The 21624-nt window shown below is 44.4% G+C and overlaps 1 protein-coding gene across 7 annotated transcripts in view; it reads left to right on the top strand.

The window, feature by feature from the left end:
• Positions 1 to 21624, top strand: part of ARNT2 (aryl hydrocarbon receptor nuclear translocator 2) — a 195797-nt gene that overhangs the window by 138760 nt on the left and 35413 nt on the right. For all 7 annotated transcript variants that reach the window (XM_032176094.2, XM_032176093.2, XM_058427831.1 and 4 more), the window contains exons 9-12: positions 4607 to 4683; positions 6058 to 6192; positions 8475 to 8549; positions 16498 to 16649. In XM_032176094.2, coding sequence (XP_032031985.1) covers positions 4607 to 4683; positions 6058 to 6192; positions 8475 to 8549; positions 16498 to 16649 — 439 coding nt within the window. The remainder of the gene's footprint in view (positions 1 to 4606; positions 4684 to 6057; positions 6193 to 8474; positions 8550 to 16497; positions 16650 to 21624) is intronic.

The raw sequence follows: 21624 nt of genomic DNA, 5'->3' as shown, positions 1-21624 counted from the left end.
TTTCAGTAGGTAAGTGAAGGCAAGGTCTAGAGCTGCAAAGGAACATCTCGACTAGAGACATAGTCTTGGGTCTCATAAATGTATGGTTAGAAATAGAGGCAATGGCTGGGCGCGGTGGCTCACGCCTGTAATCCCAGCCCTTTGGGAGGCCGAGGCAGGTGGATCACGAGGCCAGGAGTTCAAGACCAGCCTGGCCAAGATGGTGAAACCCCGTCTCTACTAAAAACACAAAAATTAGCCATGTGCGGTGGCAGGTGCCTGTAATCCCAGCTACTCAGGAGGCTGAGGCAGGAGAATCACTTGAACTCAGGAGGTGGAAGTTGCAGTGAGCCAAGATCATGCCATTGCACTCCAGCCTGGGCGACAGAGTGAAACTCTGTCTCAAAACAAAAAAACAAAACAAAACAATAAACAGAAAAAAGAAAGAGGCAATGGAAAAATGATATAAAAAGGACAAGATAAGGTGTAAAACTCTGGGGAATGGCAATGCATAGAGCAGCAACAGTTCTCAAGGTGTGGTCCATGGACCCTGGAAGTCCCTGAAACATCTTCAAGGGCACGCAAAGTTAAAACTATTCTTATAATAACACTGAGATGTTATTTGCCACTTTCTGTGTGTCAACATTTGTGCTGATGGCGTAAAAAGCATTGGTGGGTAAACTTGCTGGGCCTTAGCGTGAATCAAGGCAGTGATACCAAGCTGTCCTGGTGGTCATTGTATTCCTTATCACTATGCACTTGCAATTAAAAAATAATTTAAAAATGTTTAAATCCCAGCTTCACTTAAGAATATCCCTGATGAGGCAGTAAAAATTATGAGTTGTATTAAGCCCAGAATGGAAAACTTGCATAAAGCAACTTCGGCAGCATACCAAAGCATGGGAATTGTGTCAGGGGAAAGCATGTATGCTTCCTTTGGGCTATGAGCTGAACTAGGTGTTTTTTCCATGGAACGTAGTTTTTGCTTGAAAGAATGACTAACAAACAAATGGTGGTTATTACAACTTATATATTTAGCAGATATTTTCTCAAAAAAAAATTGAACTTGTCACTTCAAGGAAAACAATTGACAGTATTTGTTGTCAGTGGTAAAATTCAGGTTTTCTAATAAAAATTTGAGTTTTGGAAAGCTTGTATCTGCCACCATAATTTTGACCAGTATCTAGAGATGTTTCCGATGAGATACATAGTGGTATTAGCAAGTGCGATTTTTTTTAATGTTGTATAATGCAATATGTCAACATTTAGAAGGTCTGTATAATATGGTGAACTAGTATTTTCCAAATGACCACTACATAGTGTGTAAAATTATGCGATGGGTAAAAGATCCATCCAAAGTGTTAGACAAACTAGCCTATTTTAATATTGTATTGAATATTACAGTATGACAGTATGAAAAATTCATTCATATAGTTTTGGATTTTATATTACAATTAGCCTTTAAGAAACTACCACTTGTCAAGATTTGGAAAAATACCAAAGGAAAATATACTCAGTATTCTGAAAAAGCTTCCCCTTTTTCTCTCTTTTCCATATCTGTGTGAGGCCATATTTTCTTCATATGCCTCAACTAAAACAACATATTGTAACAGATTGAGTGCAGAGCAGATACCAGAATCCAGCTGTCCATTATTAACCAAGGCATTAAAGAGATTTGCAAAAATGCTAAACAATAATGAGGGATAATTACTTAATATGATAAATGTGTGTGCGTGCATGTTATATCTTAGTCCAAAGGGTGATATTTAATGGAGAAAGCCCTGAGACATTTCCGCTAAGATCAGAAACAAGGGAATAATGCCCACTATCTCTACTACTATTCAAAATTATAATAGACATATTATCCCATACCACTAAATAAGAGAAATTAGAGGCAAAAGAATGCACAAAGAAAAAGGAAAACTATCTCTGTTTTCAGATTATATAATAGTACACCTGGAAAAGCCTAGTGAATCAGTGATAAAATGGAAACAAATAATTCAGGTTAATATATGAAAATCAATAGCCTTCATATACATAAACAATAAGCAGAGGCTATAATGGTAGAGAAAACCACATTTACAATAGTAAAAAGAGGATTAAATACTTAGGAATAATTTTAATAAGTACACAAAATACAAGTATATATGAGGAAAATTTGAAAACACTCCTGAAAGACAAAAGTAGGTTTAAACAAATGAGAAAACATCCTTTGTTCTTGGGAGGATAACTCAACATTATAACTTCAGGAGATGTCAGTTCTCCTGAAGTTAATTTACAAATTTAATGCAATCCTAATAAAAATATTATCAAGCTATTTTATGGAGTCAGATAAGTTGGTACTACCAAAGTTCCTGTGGAAAAACATACCTTCAAGAATAGCCAAGAAAAAATACAAGGAATAGTCCTACCAGACATTAAAACATACAATAAAACCTCTATAATTAAAATGGTATGGTACTAGTGCCTGAATAGACACTTGGGCAGTGGAATAGAAGAGACAGTCCAAAATTAGACCCAAACTTGTTTGGAAATTATATGATAAAGTTGGCGTCTCAAATCACTGCAATTTAAGAAAATGTTGATGGGGCAACTGGACAGCTATTTAGAGAAAGATAAAATTAGATTGATTTCCCAAAACTCCCAAAAGAATAACTCTGAATGGATTAGGGATCTAAATGTGAAAAATAAAACCATAAAAGTATCAGAGGAAAACAAGAGTGAATTTTTCCTTAAGCAGTGTGTAAGAAATAGCTTTCTAGCTATGACTCAGACTCCAGAGGTAATAAAAGGTTGATAAATCTTACCACATAAAATTTTTGAAATTTTTAAATCACCACAAAGTCAAAAGACAGGGGACCATCTGGAAGAACATATTCATAACATATACCACAAGGATTTAATATCTCAAATACAGGGAAGTCTTAAAAATGGACAGGCAAAAGATCCAAATAGAAAAGTGGGAGACAGAAGCAGACAATTCACTAAAAAACAAGATATAAAAAAGGTCCTCAAACATACGAAGTAATGTTCAAACTCACTTATAATTAGAGAAATGCAAATTAGTTCAACACTAAGAAATCATTTCTCACCTGTCAGACTGACAAACATTAAATAATGTGACAGCACATTCTGTTGGCCAAGACTCTGGGGAAGCAGACCTCCTATACATTCCTGGTCGGAATGCAAATTGGTGCAACCCTTCTGGAGGAAAGTTTGGCAAAACAAAACTACATATGCACTTACCTTTTGACCCAGCAATCCCACTTCTAGGGATCCACTCCGAAGATGCACTTCTGATGATAATAAAACACATATGCACAAGGTTATTCATTGCAGCATTGTTTCTCATTGCAAAATATTGGAAACACCTAAACGTCCAGTATTTAGTGGTTGAATAAGCCATGACACATCAATAAGATGAAGCACTGTGCAGTTATAAAAAAGAATTGAGGAAGAGCTGTATGAATGTATATGGAGTGAATTCCAGCATATACTGTTCAGTGAAGTAAGCAAAGCCCAAGAGTATCTACAGTAAACAGCTCTTCATAGAAGAAAGAAGAGGACATGAGAAAGTGTACATGTATTTGCACATTTGTGCAAAAGAAATGCAGTAAGGATAAACCAGAAATGAAAGAGACTGGTCACCTACAGAGGGTGGATGGAACAAGAATGGAAAGAAGACGGAATGTAGTGTAGTGAGAGTGACATTTCTCTGGCTCACAAAACCATAGTGATATTTAACGTGCCCTTATCAATGTCTGGAGTGAGGGGCTGTCACTGTACTTGTGTGACTCTATCACTGTGAACCCTTGGTCCGACCCAGTGTGGAAATATTTGCGTTAAGTGTCATGCAGTGTAAAAGGAAATGTTCTACTTAACAGCACTTGCCTATGAGGTATCAAAAAGGAATGCTTGTTTTCACTACGACAGTTCTAACCAGCTACAGATGTTTAAGAACCTTGCACTGTGAGGGACCCCAGATACCAGACCCACATTGGACCAAACAGGAGACTGTTTTCTAACCCCTGTGAACAATGAGGATTGTTTTAACCAGTTCCTTTCTATCTGGAGCACTAGTTTTCAATGCTTAGCATAACCATCACCAGTGTCTCCTTTCTAGCCCTTAAACAACCCTGACTTTCCCCCACAAGGGGAAACACTGGTTGTGCTCCCTTGCCTGACAAGTTAGTAACCAGCTTCGGTGGTTTTTACTTGTATTTCTTTTGCCTCAGATGGTCTTTGTTTCATTCTTTGTCAGCAGATAAGAGAGATATTTACATAAGCTGAAAGACCCATATTGGCTTCTTACTGAAATATCCTAAATAAATGTTTTGTCCAAGTTGTACAAATGTACAGAAGAACTATTTCCATTTCATCTTCCTTAATTTCCTCTGCATCATCCACAGATGGAGATGATAATGTACCATAAAATTATCAAAAGACATCAGGCAGAGAGAGAAGCAGAAACTGAGTGAGGAACTGGTTAATTCATTGGCTGGCTTCCCAGCCCTGCGTGGCCAACACTCACTGTATTTTCGATTGCTTAAATAAAATCGTGGACACTTTTCTTCTTTCCCATTCACCTTGGGCATATTTTTGATGACACAGGTATTTCCCATTTCAGGAATGACCATACCTGAAGAAGACGCTGATGTGGGACAAGGCAGTAAATATTGCCTCGTGGCAATTGGGAGACTCCAGGTAAGAAAAAATTCGTAGCCTTTTTAATCTTAAATGTCGGCGTATTGCCACAAAGTGCAGAAGACTGTCGGTTTGGATGCCTATTCTGATCACCTGTGTTCTTGGTATTTGTTGGGTTTCGTGTCTCACTCTGTGGGACAAGGCTGAGGCCAAATCTAGAAGAGAAGGAGACTGTGAGCTGTAAGCAGAGTTCTTGCTGAGTTGAGGGGTTGCATCAGTTCATCCCCCATGCTTGTGCCGGTTGCCACGAACTTGCGTTCTGCTCACATCACATCCCTGCTTAACCCCCTTGACTGTTTCCCCAGGGTCTATGGGATAAAGTCCAAGCTCGTCATTACAACCTCATCTCCTTGCCTTTTTCCTCTCTCACATCTTATTCCCACACAGCACCATTCCCCTTTCCATAAACCCCCACCTCTAGGGGTGTTCACAGGCTGTTTCTTCTCCCTGGTATTTCCTTGTTCCCCTTCTTCTCCTTTCAATTTTCCTTATCCTCCTTATCTGCTCGTCTTTCAAGACCCAACTAAAATGTCTCCCTGATCTTAGTCTAAATCAATCCTTCTCTTCTCCCTACTCTCATAGCACTGAGCTCTACCCTCAATTACTCTTCTTTCACTGTCTGTTGCAGGTAGTAAGTTGAGTGCATGCTCATCCCCGCAAGCTCCTCAAGGCCAGGGAACGTGTCTTTTATTGTGTGAAAGTTAAATTTGCTCAATGTCTGGCACACACAGTAACCACTCATTCAACTGGACTGTTCATTCTCCCTAGGACATTGAGGGTCTTCCCCATGCTGAAGAGGAGAGACATACTAGACCTGGTTCAGATACACTAATCCCTGGTTTCCTAGTTCTGACCATTTTCAGACAAATGAATAGGCAATTTCATCCATGTATGACCAACACTGGGTATGGCTTGTACATGAGTGAAGAAAGAATAGTTGGGTAAATTCAGTTCACAAATATATATGCTCCAAGTATTTTAACTAGTTCCTTAGGCTTGTTTGCCATCCTTAGTAAAGGGAAGGTGGGGAAAGAGAAGGGGATTAACATTTATTGAGCACCAACATGAGCAAATGCCAAGGTTTAACATGCAATATCCCTTTTAAGGCTCACAAATACCCTGTGAGATTATAGGTTTTATTATTCCCATTGGTTGATAAGGCAACTGAAGTTCAGAAATGTAAAGAAAGTGGCCAACTGTTACAGTTAATGACGTGACCAGGGATAGATATTTGAACACTTTAGGGTCATTGTACTAAATGACATGGGAAGATCTTTGAAGTGAAATGCACATGGATTATTCTTCTCATCTCTGTCACCATCTCCATCTCGTCTCTGTCAACACCACCTCAACGGTGGATTTTCCCCATCCCAGGTGACCAGCTCTCCTGTATGCATGGACATGAATGGGATGTCAGTGCCCACAGAGTTCTTATCCCGGCATAACTCTGATGGAATCATCACGTTTGTGGATCCAAGATGTATCAGTGTGATTGGCTACCAACCCCAGGTGAGTAGATAGTTTTGAGCTCATGGCAATTGACTAGAGATTTAATTGTTTTTAAAACATTCTTACCTCATTTGAGATACAACACAATGGCCATGTGGAGAAACATCATAAAGACCCATATACCCTGCCTGGATAGAACGATAGCTATCCTTCCAAGGCAAGAAAGGACGTTGTAAACACTTGTGCCACTTAACATGGACTCTTTCTTCTTTGCCCTCGCTGTTATGTTTCTCTAGTTGATTTTCACAAACTGGAGTTAAGATGTTCTATTAAAAGGGGCTCTCTTATTAATATTCATTACAAAGCTCATTAATGTGGAAGACTCTGCAAAGCCTGGTAAAGATGCCTACCTAATTTTGCCTAACCTCTTGTTTCTCAAGTGCATTTGGAAACCTTTTTTTGTATAGGTGGCACATCTTTAAGTCTGTGTTCTAGACTCTTTTTTGAAAAGTCAATGTCATGAGAAACAAAAAGGCAGGAGCAATTGTCCCAGATTAAAATAGACCAAAGAGATAAAATAATAATATGCCACATAAGGGCCTTAATTGTGTCCTGGGCCTCAAGACATATTGATAGAAAAGATATTTAGGAGACAATTGAAATGTTAATATGTACAGAATATTGGGTGATGTCATTGAATAATTATTGATTTTCTTAGGCACATGATAGCACATTGTCGTTTTGTAAGATAATTTCATTTTTATGAGATACATGCTAAAATACTTTGAGAAGTGCCATGATGTCCACAACTCAATTTCAAATGGTTCAGTAAGAAATTAAGTATATTAAGTGTATACATGCATATGTAGGAATATATACATATATATGAAGAAAAAATGCAAATGTGACAACATATTGATAATTATTGAATATACATAAAGGATATATAGCAGTTTATTGTACTATCAACTTTTCTGTAGATTTAAATTTATTTAAAAATAAAAAGCTTTTTTTATAAGAGAAAAAAGATATTTATTCTGAGGAACTAAGTTTGGGATATATAGATATGAGTATTTTAATGACATGTGTATTTTAGGACTAGAAGCAGTTCAAACTAGAACTATTAGGACCCTGCATATAATTCTGCATCTCTAGATTCATATAAACCTTGAGATTCTTAGATGAAATAAAGGGAGAAATTGATTTGTTTCCAAATTCACCCCAACCTCTGATGGCAGCCAGACCATTTATCTAGTGGCACCTCACAGGGGCATCCAGTTGCTCCTTGGCACGCAGATAGGACTTCCCCTCCATTGCCAGTGTCAGCGTTCACTTAGGCTGTTTGCTGATTTGGATTGTGATCTATGAGTTAGTTTAAATCTTTTGCTATTTAAGACACTTCCTGGCCAGACGTGGTGGCTCGTGCCTGTAATTCTAGCACTTTGGGGGGCCGAGGCAGGTAGATCACTTGAAGTCAGGAGTTAGAGACCAGCCTGACCAATATGGTGAAACCCTGTCTCTACTGAAAATACAAAAATTAGCTGGGCATGGTGGCGGGTGCTTGTAATCCCATCTACTGGGGAGGCTGAGGCAGGAGAATTGCTTGAACCCGGGAGGCGGAGGTTGCAGTGAGCTGAGATCGCGCCATTGCACTCCAGCCTGGGGGACAAGAGTGAAACTCCATCTCAAAAAATAAAAAACATAAAATAAATTTTTAAAAATACACTTTTAACTGGACCACTTTACTACAACACTTTTGAAGTTATCTGTTAACAGTTTATCTTATTCTGATCAGTTTCATTGTGAAACACACTTTTGTTTTGGGCTAATGCTATGTCCTTTGAATGTAGCATAGACTAATGATGATAAATAGATAGTAAACAGGCTTTTAACAAATACAGTTATTTTATGATAACCTCATTTTTTCAGCCACAGGAGAGCTACAATTTCCACATTTAAACAATTCCAGTTTTCATAAGCAACCCATCTGTCCTCAGGCTATCATTTTGCTTTCTTTTTATGTTATTAAAATATGTTTATTGCAGTTTGCCTCTCCAAGACAAACAAAAATAAAATTGCATTCTGAAGCTACTGATGTAGTGCCTTAGCAAAATTAGAAATGGATATTGAGCATGCCAGAAGAACTTAGAATGAATACCAAGAAGCCAGTTCTCTGATGGCTCCCAGGGAAATTTTGCATTCACTTTTTAAAAAAATCTGCGATGGGACAGGCTAAAGGAGATGAGTTAAAGGAGATGGAAATGAACAATGTTGTCTCACAGTGAGTATATAAATAATTACAAATGGATCTGGGATTATTAAAGCTTGTCTCTTTTATTTAGGATCTTCTGGGAAAGGACATTTTGGAATTCTGCCACCCTGAGGATCAGAGCCATCTGCGTGAGAGCTTCCAGCAGGTACATACTGCCAGTGCCCACTTAAAGCTGATGCAGAGTCTGGGCACCTGTGGATGTGGCTGGCAGGACATTAGTCCTACTATGTGCCAGGCAGGCTGCAAGGTCCTACCTATGGCCTCACTCAGGGCCCCTGCTAGGAAGTCACTCACAGTCTAGTAGGGAAGACAGACACACATCAGTAAATAAGTACTATGTAATAGGAGAAGAACTCTAAAGGGTCATGAAGAAAAAGATTGCAGAGCACAGAGGCTGGAGAGGTTAACTGCATGGGGAAGAGGCAGGAATTGTTCCCGGGGAGAGAACAACTGGGATGGATCTTAAAGGATGAGCATAGAATAAATGAGGGAACATTCTAGACTGAAGGGGCAGCCCTAGAGGTGCAAAAGGGAGAATCCTAAGCAGTTCCTAGTGGCTGGAGTGACACTGGCTGACTTGGAGGAGGTGGGCAGTGGTGATAAATGAACCTGGTACAGCCAAGTTATGAAAGGCCTCTTAACCCATGCTGAAGAACATAGATTCTCTCCTCAGTCATTTAAAGGTAAGTGAGGGCCAGGTGTGGTGGCTCATGCCTGTAATTTCAGCACTTTGGGAGGCCAAGGTGGGCAGATCACTTGAGGCCAGGAGTTTGAGACCAGCCTGGCCAATGTGGCAAAACCTCTACTAAAAATACAAAAATTAGCCAGGCATGGTGGCACGCACCTGTAGTCCCAGCTACTTGGGAAGCTCAGGCAGGGGAATAGCTTGAACCTGGGAGGTAGAGGTTGCAGTGAGCGAAGATTGCACCACTGCACTTCAGTCTAGGCGACAGAGTGAGACTCTATCTCACTCACTCACTCACTCAATCAATCAATCAATAAAAAGGTAAGATGCCGGGCGTTGTGGCTCACACCTGTAATCCCAGCACTTTGGGAGGCCAAGGTGGGCAGATCATGAGGTCAGGAGTTCAAGACCAGCCTGGCCAACATGGTGAAACCCTGTCTCTACTAAAAATACAAAAATTAGCCGGGTGTGGGGGCGGGCACCTGTAATCCCAGCTACTCTGGGGGCTGAGGCAAGAGAATCGCTTGAACCTGGGAGGCAGAGATTACAGTGAGCCAAGATTGTGCCACTGGACTCCAGCCTGGGCAACAAGCAAGACTGTCTCAAATAAATAAAAAAATAAATAAAAATAAAGGTAAGCGAGGATGACTTTGAGGATTTTAGACAGAGCAGTGTTTTGAAAAACCACTTTAGTAGCCCAGGTATGCAGAAGAGACAGATGGGGGAAATAACTGGAAACAAAGACAAGAGGCTTTTAAAATTGTCCAAGTAAGAGGTGATGTGGCCAAAATATGGGCAGTAGCAGTAAGAATTTAAAATAGGGGGCAACTTGAGGAGACAGTTGTTTGACAAGTGCTGATGCTTTGGATAGACATGGTGAGGAGAGAGAGGGATTTAGGATGACCCGGGAGCCCAAGAGGGTGGCCACCCTAGTAACAGTGTCATGCACATCGTGACTGTTAGCTGCTGTGTACTGAGCATCTACTGTGTGCCAAACATATGGGAAGGCTTGTCCCATGCACTGTTAAATCTGCACAGTAGTCGGAGAAGGTAGGCATCATCATCTTCATGTTACAGGTGAGTGTAGTGAGGCTTGGTGACCTAAAAGCACCTTCCCGCCACACAGGTTGATGAATGAGAGAACCAGGATTCACATGGAGGAGTCGCAGCTTCCTGAGGCCAGGTTCAGCTGAGGTGAGAGAGAGAACACACCTCCTCTCACCACAGGGTTCTCACATCTTGCTTCAGCCTTAGGAAAGAATAGAGCGGGCAGCGTTCTATTCAAGGACAGAGGCCCTTGAGTTACTTTTCAAGAGGGAATAATAGTTTGTCATGCCTCTGAGAAAACATGTGCCTGACATTCTGCCTTACAAGTATCTAAGAGTGGGCCTCTCTGACCGCAGAGCCTTCCTGTTGAAGGCATTGCTATGTTTGCACAAATTGACAAAGGACTCCAAATTTATGCCACGTATGTGGATAGAACTCCTTGCACACTCTGTTCCTTTCAGAACATCAGCCACTCCTGGCTTTCTTCCCACATCTGGCCTCCTCTGCTGGTTTCTCCTCTTCTGCCTTCTTCTACAAGCCATGATGGATGCTGCCCCAGGGATCTCTCCCCTTGGCTGCCTTCTCTCCTCCCTGTGATGTCTCCCTGGATAATCCTACCCATGGGATGACTCCAGCCCAGACTGTCCTTCCTGCTCCATGCTTGCTTATACACCACTGGGGTAGTAGCCCACTAGGGTCTACTTGAGGGTGGACAGTGGGAGGAGGGAGAGGAACAGAAAATATAACTATTGGGTACTGGGCTTAACACCTGGGTGATGAAATAATCTGCACAACAAACCCCTGGGACAGGAGTTTACCTATGTAACAACTGACTGCTCTTCCACACTGCCACATGAATGCCCCACAGCCCTCAAATGCAGAATGCCTGAATCCTTTCCCAGCCCACAGTCCTCCTCTCATCACCATCCACCTGTTTGCCCAGGCCAGAAACCAAGAAACATGCTTAGCTCTTCCCTCAATCCCATATTCAGCCCCTCCTCTCTTTCTTCTTTCCTACCCCCCGAACCAGGTCACCCCATCTCCCATTCTGACCATTGCAGTCATTTCCTTGCTGGTCTCTCTGATTTTACTCTTACTCTACTCCAAGCCATTCTGAAGACATAATTTAGATTTTGCCATGTCTTTACTTAAAACCTGCCAACAGGGCACTTAGAATCAAATCCAAGCTCCTTATCATAGCTTCATGCTATCTGTATACCTGGCCCCATCTCATCCTCATGTGGACACTACTCTTGAATCACTCTGGCCTTCTTTTGGTTCCTTGAACATGCTTTTCCCAACCTCAGGGCCTTTGCACATGCTGTTCCCCTGAGGGAATGCCTTTTCTTCACTCTTCACATTACCGACATCTTATCCTTCAGCTTTCCACTCATGTTGTCTCAGGGATGCCCTCAGTGGTCACCTTAGCTAAGAAAGTCACCCCAGCCTCCTTCTAAATCCCTTGTTTTCCTTCACAGCAACTATTTCAGTTTTATTTGTTTGTCCATTGGCTTGTTTGGGGGGTTGTTTTTCTGTCTTCCTTACTAGAACCTGACCTCCCTGTGGGCAGACTTCATTACGTCTGTGCTTTTTTTTTTTTTTGTGAGACAGGGTCTTACTCTATTGCCCAGGCTGGAGTGCAGTGGTACTATCTCGGCTTACTGCAACTGCCACCTTCCAGGTTCAAGTGATTCTCATGCCTCAGCCTCCCGAGTAGCTGGGATTACAAGCATGTACCATCACACCTGGCTAATTTTTGTATTTTTAGTGGAGACAGGGTTTCACCATGTTGGCCAGGCTGGTCTCAAACTCCTGACCGCAAGTGATCTGCCTGCCTCGGCCTCCCAAAGTGCTAAGATTACAGGCATGAGCTACCATGAGCTACCATGTCCGGCCTTCATCCGTGCATTGGATCCTCGTCTTCACCACTGAGTGTAGAGCCCTGTACAAGGGTGGCTCTCAACAAAGCAATCTAAATGGATCAAAACCCATAGCAATTGACTTTCATTTTGGAAAAAATGTGAAATTGGAATGGTTAAGCATTGTAAGGGGATGCCTTTTTGTGCCATATGTTTGCTAACTATGTGGAAATTATGATAAACTTTGTATCATCTAGAAGTCAGGTTTGGGCTGGGTGGGCTTCATTTTTCTGGGTTAATGGAAATGGAGCTTTAACAGTGATGGGGGCCTCCATTCTGTGCCCAGTAGCTGGCCAGACCCATTTCATTATCTTATGTAATCCTCAAACCTACACAGTAAGTGTTGTCTTCCCCATTTTTTTCACAGTAGACACTGGGAGGTGCAGTTGCCTGCCCCAGGTCACAGAGCCCAGGCCTGCCTCCCCGCAATGCATTCAATCACAACACCACACCCCACACACAGGCCTCTCCATCCAACAGCACATCCAAGGCTTCAGACTGCTGACGCTGTCAGAACCCGGTTGGTTTTGAAAAGACAAAGAAGGAATTTAACATCTGATCCCACCCTGATATCCAGCTTAAGTAACTCTCACTCTGTGGGCAGCCACCACATTCCTCCAGCGGGAGGGGAGGCCGAGAAAGCAACGCTGGCAGCCCCAGCCCCAGCCCCAGCCCCAGCCCCAGCCCCAGCCCCGGCCACAGGGCACAGTGGGCAGCAGCCAAGCAGCCACAGGGACATCCTGGAGCACACCGCACCTCGGCCCCATGCTTGTGTTCTTTGGTCTCCGGCCACTGACAGCCGAGGTGAGGGTCAAATGTTGATAAAGGGAAGTGGCTTCTTCTTGCAGAAGGAGGGAGGTGGCTATGTCAGCCAAGAGCCAGCTCTTGAACTCTGGATTTAAACAAAAGCACTTGAATAGCCCGGACAGGAGGCCCTTAGAACTTGATTGTTTGTGAGGAATTTGAGTTTGAGGGGGTGACAGTGAGCCAGCCAGGAACCGGGAAACTTGCCTCTGCTATTGGATTCCCTCTCCGGGCACAGTTTACCTATAAGTCAAAAAGAGCTGAACTCTGTGAAAGTGAAAGCAGGCTCCCATCTCCCCCGTCTCCTTTCCGCTCAGGCACCTTCCATGATGATGAAGATGATGAAGGGGGCTGTTTTCATGAAGAGCCAGGCTAAGCTGGGTTTTATGCTTGGCCTTGGTCATCTACTGCATTGCACCTGGGTTAAGCACAACCATGTGCATCACCCTGGTCTGAGGGCCTGGACCATGCCACCTGCACCATGCATAGCCAATCCCCCATCACAACTCAGGTTTCCCAGCCTCCCAACATTTGCCCATTGCTGTGCCTTCTTCCAGGAGAGCTCTCCCCACACATCTTCACTTGCCAACACTTTACCCACCTTCCAACTGTGTTCCAAACCCCATTTCCCTCCAGGAGCTGTCTTCAGATCCTGACTGCAGGTCATCTCTCCTCGCCCTCCTGGTAACTGCATGGCATTTAATCTTGTGTTTCTGTAGTGGCATTGAGCATACTCTCTCTGGGTTACAATTATCCACACAGTGATCCTTCACCTGCTGGCTGAGAGGCTCTTTGGGGAGAGAGAATGTGCATTGGCAGTAGGGATTTATGGAAAGGGCTTTGGGGCCAGGTAGATCTAGGCTTAAGGTCATAAGGCTTTAGGCAAGGTATTCAACTCCTTTGAGGCTCAGTTTCCAGGTTCACAAAATGCTGTTATGAGGACTGCTTGAGCTAACATGTCTAAGGTGCTTAGTCTATAACTTGGACCCAGGAGGGTGCAGAACTGCCCACTCCCTTGTTCTGTTCTCTTTCCACAGCTCCTAAGGCTGAGCTTCCCCTTCCCCAGCTCCTAAGGTGGTGCCTTCTGTGTGCTAGTTGCATGGAGCTAACAAATTTCACACTATCTCGGGCATTCTAGTTAGAAGAAACAAACAAACAAAAAGGACTGCCCTTCCTGTGCTTCCTCAGAGTGCAGAAGATGTGGGTTTCAAAACGTGCACAGTGACTCCCTATGTCCCCTGTTTTTGGTGCAGACACAGAGAAGTCCCCCTTGGATGCTGACCTGAGAGGCACATGGCCTTGACCTCCAACCCCGCGGGGAAACAGCCAGGTTACTGTTGGGGCTGCAGACGTGCCCAGCCTTCCTTACTCCACAGCTCAGCCTCCTCCCCTGTGGTGTCAGGGACAGCCTCCCAGCCTCCCAGAGCTCTTGGTTTGGTTTATTTATCACTCAGGGATTTCCCACCAGGGAGCCTTATCTGACATCCGCAGGCTCAGATCTTGTCTGGCTTCCCCCAGGGACAGTGCAGAGGGGGGATGGCCAGCCCCAGCCATGGGCCAGCACACCATTGAGTCCCTGCGAGAAGTGTGCTCTGAGAGCCTGCTCCTTGCAGGGCTTGAGGATAGAGATGGGATATTCACAGGTGACCGAGATGTCCCTGTCCCCATGCTGCGTGTAGTCTGGCCAAGACGACAGACACCACCGAAGAATAGACCACAAGTGTGGCGGGTGTGAGGAATGGGTGAGTCAGACCTTCCCTGATCACAGGGATCAAGTCCCCATTCTAATCTATGGTCACATTTTGATCTCTCAGTCAGCAAACCTGACTGCCATGGCCCAGAGATTTACCAGCCCTGATCTGGGGTCTGCACATGCCTGTGGAGGGGAGAACTCCTGCTCGCTGTGTTTTGTGCCGGGGGTGTAATCACACCCAGGCCTAGCCCCACCAGTCATTTATATCCCTTTTTCCATTTGTGCCTCGACCATGAGAACCACACCCGAATGCTACCTTCTGCACATATGCGTGCATATTTCCTTGTCTGGTTTGCTGTGTGTGCATACGATGTATACAGCAGTCCCCCTTATCTGCCGTGTTGCTTTTGACAATTTCAGTTACCAGCAGTCAACCACAGTCCAAAAATATTAAATGGAAAATTCCAGAAATAACTCATCAGTTTTAAATTGTGTGCTGTTCAGAGTAGCATGATGAAATCTTGTGCCTTCCCACTCTGTCCAGCCTGGGACGTCAATCCTTCCTTTGGCCAGTGTATCCACACTATGTTCGCTACCTGCCCAGTAGTCTCTTAGCCATCTCAGTTATGAGATCAACAGTATCGTAAGACTTGCATTCAAGTAGCCCTTATTTACTTAATAATAGCCCCAAAGTGCAAGAATAGTGATGCTGGCATATTGGTACAATTGTTCTATTTTATTATGAGTTGCTGTTAATCTCTTACTGTTTCTAATTTATAAACTTTATCATAGGTATGTATATATAGGAAACAGCATAGTATCTATAGGGTTTGGTACTATTCACAATTCCAGGCATCCACTGGGGGTTTTGGATTGTAGCCCCCTTGGATAAGGGGGGCACTGCTATATATTTTATTTATTCTTCTTCCTTTTTTTTTTTTTTTTTTTGAGACAGAGTCTCACTCCATCACCCAGGCTGGAGTGCAGTGGCATGATGTCTACTCACGGTAACCTCTGCCTCCTGGATTCAAGTGATTCTCATGCCTCAGCCTCCCAAGTAGCTGGGATTATAGGCATGGGGCCTGGCTAGTTTTCGTATTTTTAGTAGAGACGGGGTTTTGCCATGTTGGCCAGGCTGGAGCATATTTTCAATAGAACAAAGGGGAGATATGTGTAGCCAGAGGGACAATCTTGTGATTTGGAAGTAAGATCTTGCTTCCTGTCCCAGCTTTTCCACCAAAGTTGTCTTATCTTGGATGACTTATTTAATTTCTCTGAGTCTCAGTATTATCAGCTGTAAATAATAAAACTCATCTTACCAAACTCTTGTGAGGCTATTTCTGAAGCAATACATTTGAAATCATATTACAACATCAAAGTATCATACATAGAAACTTATAAATAAATAAATAATCCATAGAAAGTGATCATTTCATTATGTCTCCTAGCAGAGAGTCTATTGACTCCATTTTACAACGTTAAGCAGGGTTAAGCATCTTGTACGTTGTGGTAGCAAGAAATAAATCCATGAATACAATGTAGCTACATACCTGAGTGAGATAACTTGGGGGTGAGTGGAGAGCACCAAACCCAGAGTACCCTAGCAACCGAGGCAAAAAGAAAAACGCTCTGGCTTGCAGAGTTTTCATGATCTCATTTGTAAAAGCTAAATTAAAAGTCCTGCTATAAAGCAGGCATTGAATGGTTGCTTTCTCATACTGTGGTTACAGAATGACCCAAATGCAGCACCCCATTTCACTAGAAGGTAGGCGGAGGAGTTCCCATTGCAAAACTGCTCTCCCTCTCTTACTGTCTTTGAGCCACAATGCCCCTATTCTGAGGTCCTGCTGGCCCCCGCCACAACCCCACTGCCTGCAGCCTCTCCCTCCTCCCGTTTGGCACCATCCTTCCTCCTGCTGACTTCCTTCTCCAAATGTTTTCTCAGGTGGTTAAGCTGAAAGGCCAAGTCCTGTCGGTCATGTATCGATTTCGCACCAAGAACCGGGAGTGGATGTTGATCCGCACCAGCAGCTTCACATTCCAGAATCCCTATTCTGATGAGATTGAGTACATCATCTGCACCAATACCAATGTCAAGTACGTACACTGCCATTTCCCTGTCCTGGAATCCACATGCGCTTGCTTGGTTCCAGAGCTGGCAATTTTATTTGGAGTTCTTTCTCCCTGCTGGCTCTCCCTGCAGCTGGAAATCCCTGCAAGATTAAGAATAGAGGAGACTGTAGGTCCCCATCACTGTCTCCCTCCCATGTTCCTCCTTCTCATTTCCCTCCTGATTTGTGAGAAACAAAAGAATGAGTGATAATCATGACACTCCCTTCCCTTCGGTGCAAGGTGCTCCAGTTTCTGTTCCTCTTTTCTTCCCCCTGAGCATGGACCCCAGCCAACTGGAGCTCTGCTGGGCCCCCCCTGTTGCTCCCTGTTGCAGCAGCTGCTTGTGCCTGGTTTCTGGTCCTACTGAAGCTGGGGGTGGAGGAAGTGAGGCTGAGCCTCTTGGCAGCTCTAGGGAATGGGACAGGTGGCCCATGGATACATCTATACATGGGATAGATGTATACATCGTATGCACACACAGCAAACCAGACACGGAAATATGCACGCATATGTGCAGAAGGTAGCATTCGGGTGTGGTTCTCATGGTCGAGGCACAAATGGAAAAAGGGATATAAATGACTGGTGGGGCTGGGCCTGGGTGTGATTACACCCCCGGCACAAAACACAGCGAGCAGGAGTTCCCTCTACAGGCATGTGCAGACCCCAGATCAGGGCTGGTAAATCTCTGGGCCATGGCAGTCAGGTTTGCTGACTGAGAGATCAAAATGTGACCATAGATTAGAATGGGGACTTGGTCCCTGTGATCAGGGAAGGTGTAGGCACCTCAAGGACACATGATTTCCCTGCTGCCCAGCCGTGGAAGCATTCCTCCCTGCCCAGAGCCCGAGGATCCCAAGATCTCTGCTGGAATCACCACTCCTGTGTTCCATGCATGTTAGCAGACCTCACACCACTTCCTGGCTGTGCGTCCTTGAACAAGTCACTTCCTCTCTTCACCTCCCTCATAAGGTTGCTGTAAAGAATAAATGAAGTCAAGCTACAGGCCAGACACTTGGTTCACCTTCTAGCACAGTGAGCATGACCTTGAACAGGTCATGCCTCCTCTGCATTAAATCTCAAGGAAATACAAGGCCAAGGAACCAACACAAAGACATTTGGACAAAAGGATGTCCAAGCAAATGCAAGCATGTGGAAGCCATGGCCAGTGTGTCGGCAGGACTGTAGCATGCAAGGGTGTGAGATGAGGCTGGCATCCGGAGAACTGTCCCCATGTCTCGCCATCATAGTCAGTGGCACCAGCATCCATCATTTTCTCCAGTTCAGCACTCAGTGGCGGACCTGTTTCCAACCCTACCGCCTCTTCTTCCTCATCTGCTGACATCCCTTCTCAGTAGCCTCCCTGGGATTCTGAAGCCTCTAGGCGGTCACCACAGCCTACTTGCACTCTCAGAACTTGCCTGGCTCTGCCCTCTGTTGCCGTCTCTGAGCCCCTTGGATTTGGGAGTTCCCATCTGGGCCCCACAAAGTAACCTTCTTTCTAGGCAACACCACCCTCTGAGTCCTCAGCCTCTGCCCTGCTCCTGGGCCAGAGGTCACACAGCTGGACAGACAAGCCCATGAGAGACCCCTCAGAGGGCCAATGACCTGGATATTTTTTTAATTTTAGATTCAGGGGGTACATATGCAGGTTTGTTACATGGATATATTACATGATGCTGAGGCTTGGACTTCAGTTGAATCCATCACCCAAAGGGTGAACATAGTTCCCAATAGGTGATTTTTCAACCCTTCCCTCCCTCCCACCCTCCCTCTCTAGTAGTCCTCCCGATGTCTATTGTTCCCGTCTTTATGTCTGTGAGTACCCGATGTTTAGTTCCCACTTACAGGTGAGAACACGCGGTATTTGGTTTTTTGATTCTGCATTCATTCACTTAGGGGAATGGATTCCAGCTGCATCCATGTTGCTGCAAAGGACGTGGTTTTGTTCTTTTTAATGGCTGCATATTTTGTGTCATTTATGTACCACATGTTCTGCTGCTGCTTCTTTTTTTTTTTTATTGAGACAGAATCTCACTCCGTCACCTAGGCTGGAGTGCAGTGGCACTATCTGGGCTCATTGCAGCCTCGACTTCCTGAGCTCAGGTGATTCTCCTACCTCAACCTCCCAAGCAGCTGGGACTACAGGCATGCACCACCACGCCTGGCTGATTTTTTGTATTTTTAGCAGAGATGGGGTTTTGCCATGTTGCCTAGGTTGGTGTCAAACTCCTGGACTCAGGCAATCTGCCTGCTTTGGCCTCCCAAAGTGCTGGGATTACAGGTGTGAGCCACCGTGCCCAGCCCACGTTTTCTTTATTCAGCCCACCGTTGATGGGCACCTGGATTTATTCCTTGTCTTTGCTATTAGGAATAGTGTTGCAATGAACCTGCAAGTCCAAGTGTCTTTTTGGTAGAACAATTTATTTTCCATTGAGTATATAACCAGGAATGCAGTAATGGGATTGCTGGGTTGACTGGTAATTCTGTTTTTAGTTCCTTGAGAAATCTCCAAACTGCTTTCCACAGTGGCTGAACTAATTTACATTCCCATCATCAGTGTGAGTGTTCTCTTTTCTCTGCAACCTCGCCAGCATCTGTTTTTTTTTTTTTTTTTTTTGACTTTTTAGTAATAGCCATTCTAACTGGTGTGAGATGGTATCTCATTGTGGTTTTGATTTGCATTTCTCTGGTGATTAGCGATGATGAGCATGTTTTTCATTTGTTTGTTGGCTGCTTCTGTGTCTTCTTTTGAGAAGTATCTTGTTCATGTCCTTTGCCCACTTTTTAATGGGGTTTGTTTTTTTCTCATTGATTTGTTTAAGTTCCTTGTGGATTCTGGATATTATTTCTTTGTCAAATGCATAGTTGGCAAATATTTTCTCCCATTCTGTAGATTGTCTGTTTACTCTATTGATAGTTTTGTTGTTGTTGTGTTTGTTTTTTCTGTGCAGAAGCTCTTTAGTTTAATTAGATGATGACCTGGATTCCAACCCCAGCTCCCAACTGGGCAAGTCATCTACTCTTTCTAAGCCTCGGTTGCTTCATCTGTTCCCTCTACAGGCGTGTGCAGACCCCAGAGGAGTCTGTCTCCCTCCCATGTTCCTCCTTCTCATTTCCCTCCTGATTTGTGAGAAACATAAGAATGAGTGATAATCATGACACTCCCTTCCCTTCGGTGCAAGGTGCTCCAGTTTCTGTTCCTCTTTTCTTCCCCCTGAGCATGGACCCCAGCCAACTGGAGCTCTGCTGGGCCCCCCCTATTGCTCCATGTTGCAAATGGGGAGAATGACAGAACCTACTGGCCCAGAATCATAGAATTTTTCTGCAGATTCTGCATGGAGCTACTGCATATGAAGCACTCTACTATGATAGCAGGCAGAGTTGGCCCCGGTAAATGTGATCTGCAGTAACTATCACTGAGATTGTCAACAGCACCAGCAGCAGCAACCCTGCCACCCTTTGCGCGACTTGGCAGTTTCTTGGGCCAGCTCTTGTCTGCAGCCCTAGATTATGTTTGTTCTCCTAAACGCCCTGCCTGCCTTCTTCCTCTAACTTTGGGCAGATCACCTTGCCTTCCAACAAACAGAGACACCAGGACCCTCCTGGTGATTCTCTTTCTGTTCATGAGTGTATCTATCTCAATGCCCTCCTCTCCTCCATTTCTGGCGTCTAGCAGGGGCAAAGCCTCCTCCTTCCAGGGCCAAACCCTGCACCTTCTTCATCTCCCTGCATGTCCCTGGACTCCCGTGACCCTTCCTTCTTGTCTCATCCTCCTTGTTGGCTCCTTCTCGGGCCTTCACATAGGCACATGACTTCCTGATCTTGGAGAATCCCTGTCTGGCCAACCCACCAAAGCTTCCCTCCCACCTGGCCCTGCCAGACGTGTCTGTGGGAACCTCCTTCTTCACCACTCATCTGTTCTTAGCCCCTTACAGCCTGGCTTTTGCCCTGAAGGTATTGAAATTGTTTTCCCAGCAGCCTTGGATAACTCATATGAAATAACCTGTTCTCACTGGTCATTCTACCCAAACTCTGTCCAACCAGCTCCTCTTTGTTAACGTCACCCTTGGCTGACTTGATACTCTGATTCTTTTTTTTACCTTTGCCTTCTAGTCAAGACTTTCTTGGTTGTAAGTAGAGCAGGAACAAATGTACTAAGTCATAGTTCCAGGTATGCAAAAAGATCATACTATTTTACTATTTTCTATTCTGATTTTATCTAGTGAAACTCAGTTAGCTTGGCCAAATTAAGGATGTTTTATTGTCTCACTTCTCCCAACATGGGAAAAGGGTGGTTCTTCTTTACTCAGGAAGCAGAGAGGTAACACCTCTGTGCCAGGCTCATGTGTGGCCTGGCCTTGAAGAAAATAGGGAAGCTTGAGAAACGGGAGTAAAGGTAAGCAGGGCTCAGGATTCCATGGTGCTTCCTTTGTTCAACAGATGTATTATGGAGGGTGCTGAGCATGGGCCTTTCAGGAGCTCTTGAGACAGGGTAACCGGGTGCCCACTGACCTGAAGGAGCCAGGTGCAGGGCGGTGAGGGCCCCAAAGGGAGAGGAGGAGGAAAACGCCAACCTGGATCTGCTTAGCATCTGTTCAAGCCATAGCTTTGTCCCAGGCTCATACCTCCTGTCATGGCCCCTTGCTCCAGCCACTCCAGGCTAAGACTTGAGCTCCAATTACATGGAGAACGTAAGAAGCGGCAGACGGGAGGGACAGGTAAAATGCAGTGGGGGCAGAGAATAAATACTTCCCCCCAGGGCCTCGGAGAAAGCATCTCCAGGAGGTAGCACTGCAGTGGGGCTTGCAAGAAAAGTAAAGATCCCCCTGTGAAAACCAACCCCCTGGCTGAGGTTTTGCTTTATTTTCCTGAAAGTCAGGCAGCATTGAGAAAACAGAAAAGCCATCTTGTACAGGGGGTGGCCTACGTAGTTCCTCCAGACAACTGCTCTTGCAGCTTG

Source organism: Hylobates moloch, unplaced genomic scaffold (genome assembly GCF_009828535.3).
Source record: "Hylobates moloch isolate HMO894 unplaced genomic scaffold, HMol_V3 SCAFFOLD_14, whole genome shotgun sequence".
In the NCBI taxonomy this organism is placed as follows: Eukaryota; Metazoa; Chordata; class Mammalia; order Primates; family Hylobatidae; genus Hylobates; species Hylobates moloch.
Note: the sequence above shows the minus strand (reverse complement) of the source record. Positions and strands in the feature narration are given on the sequence as shown.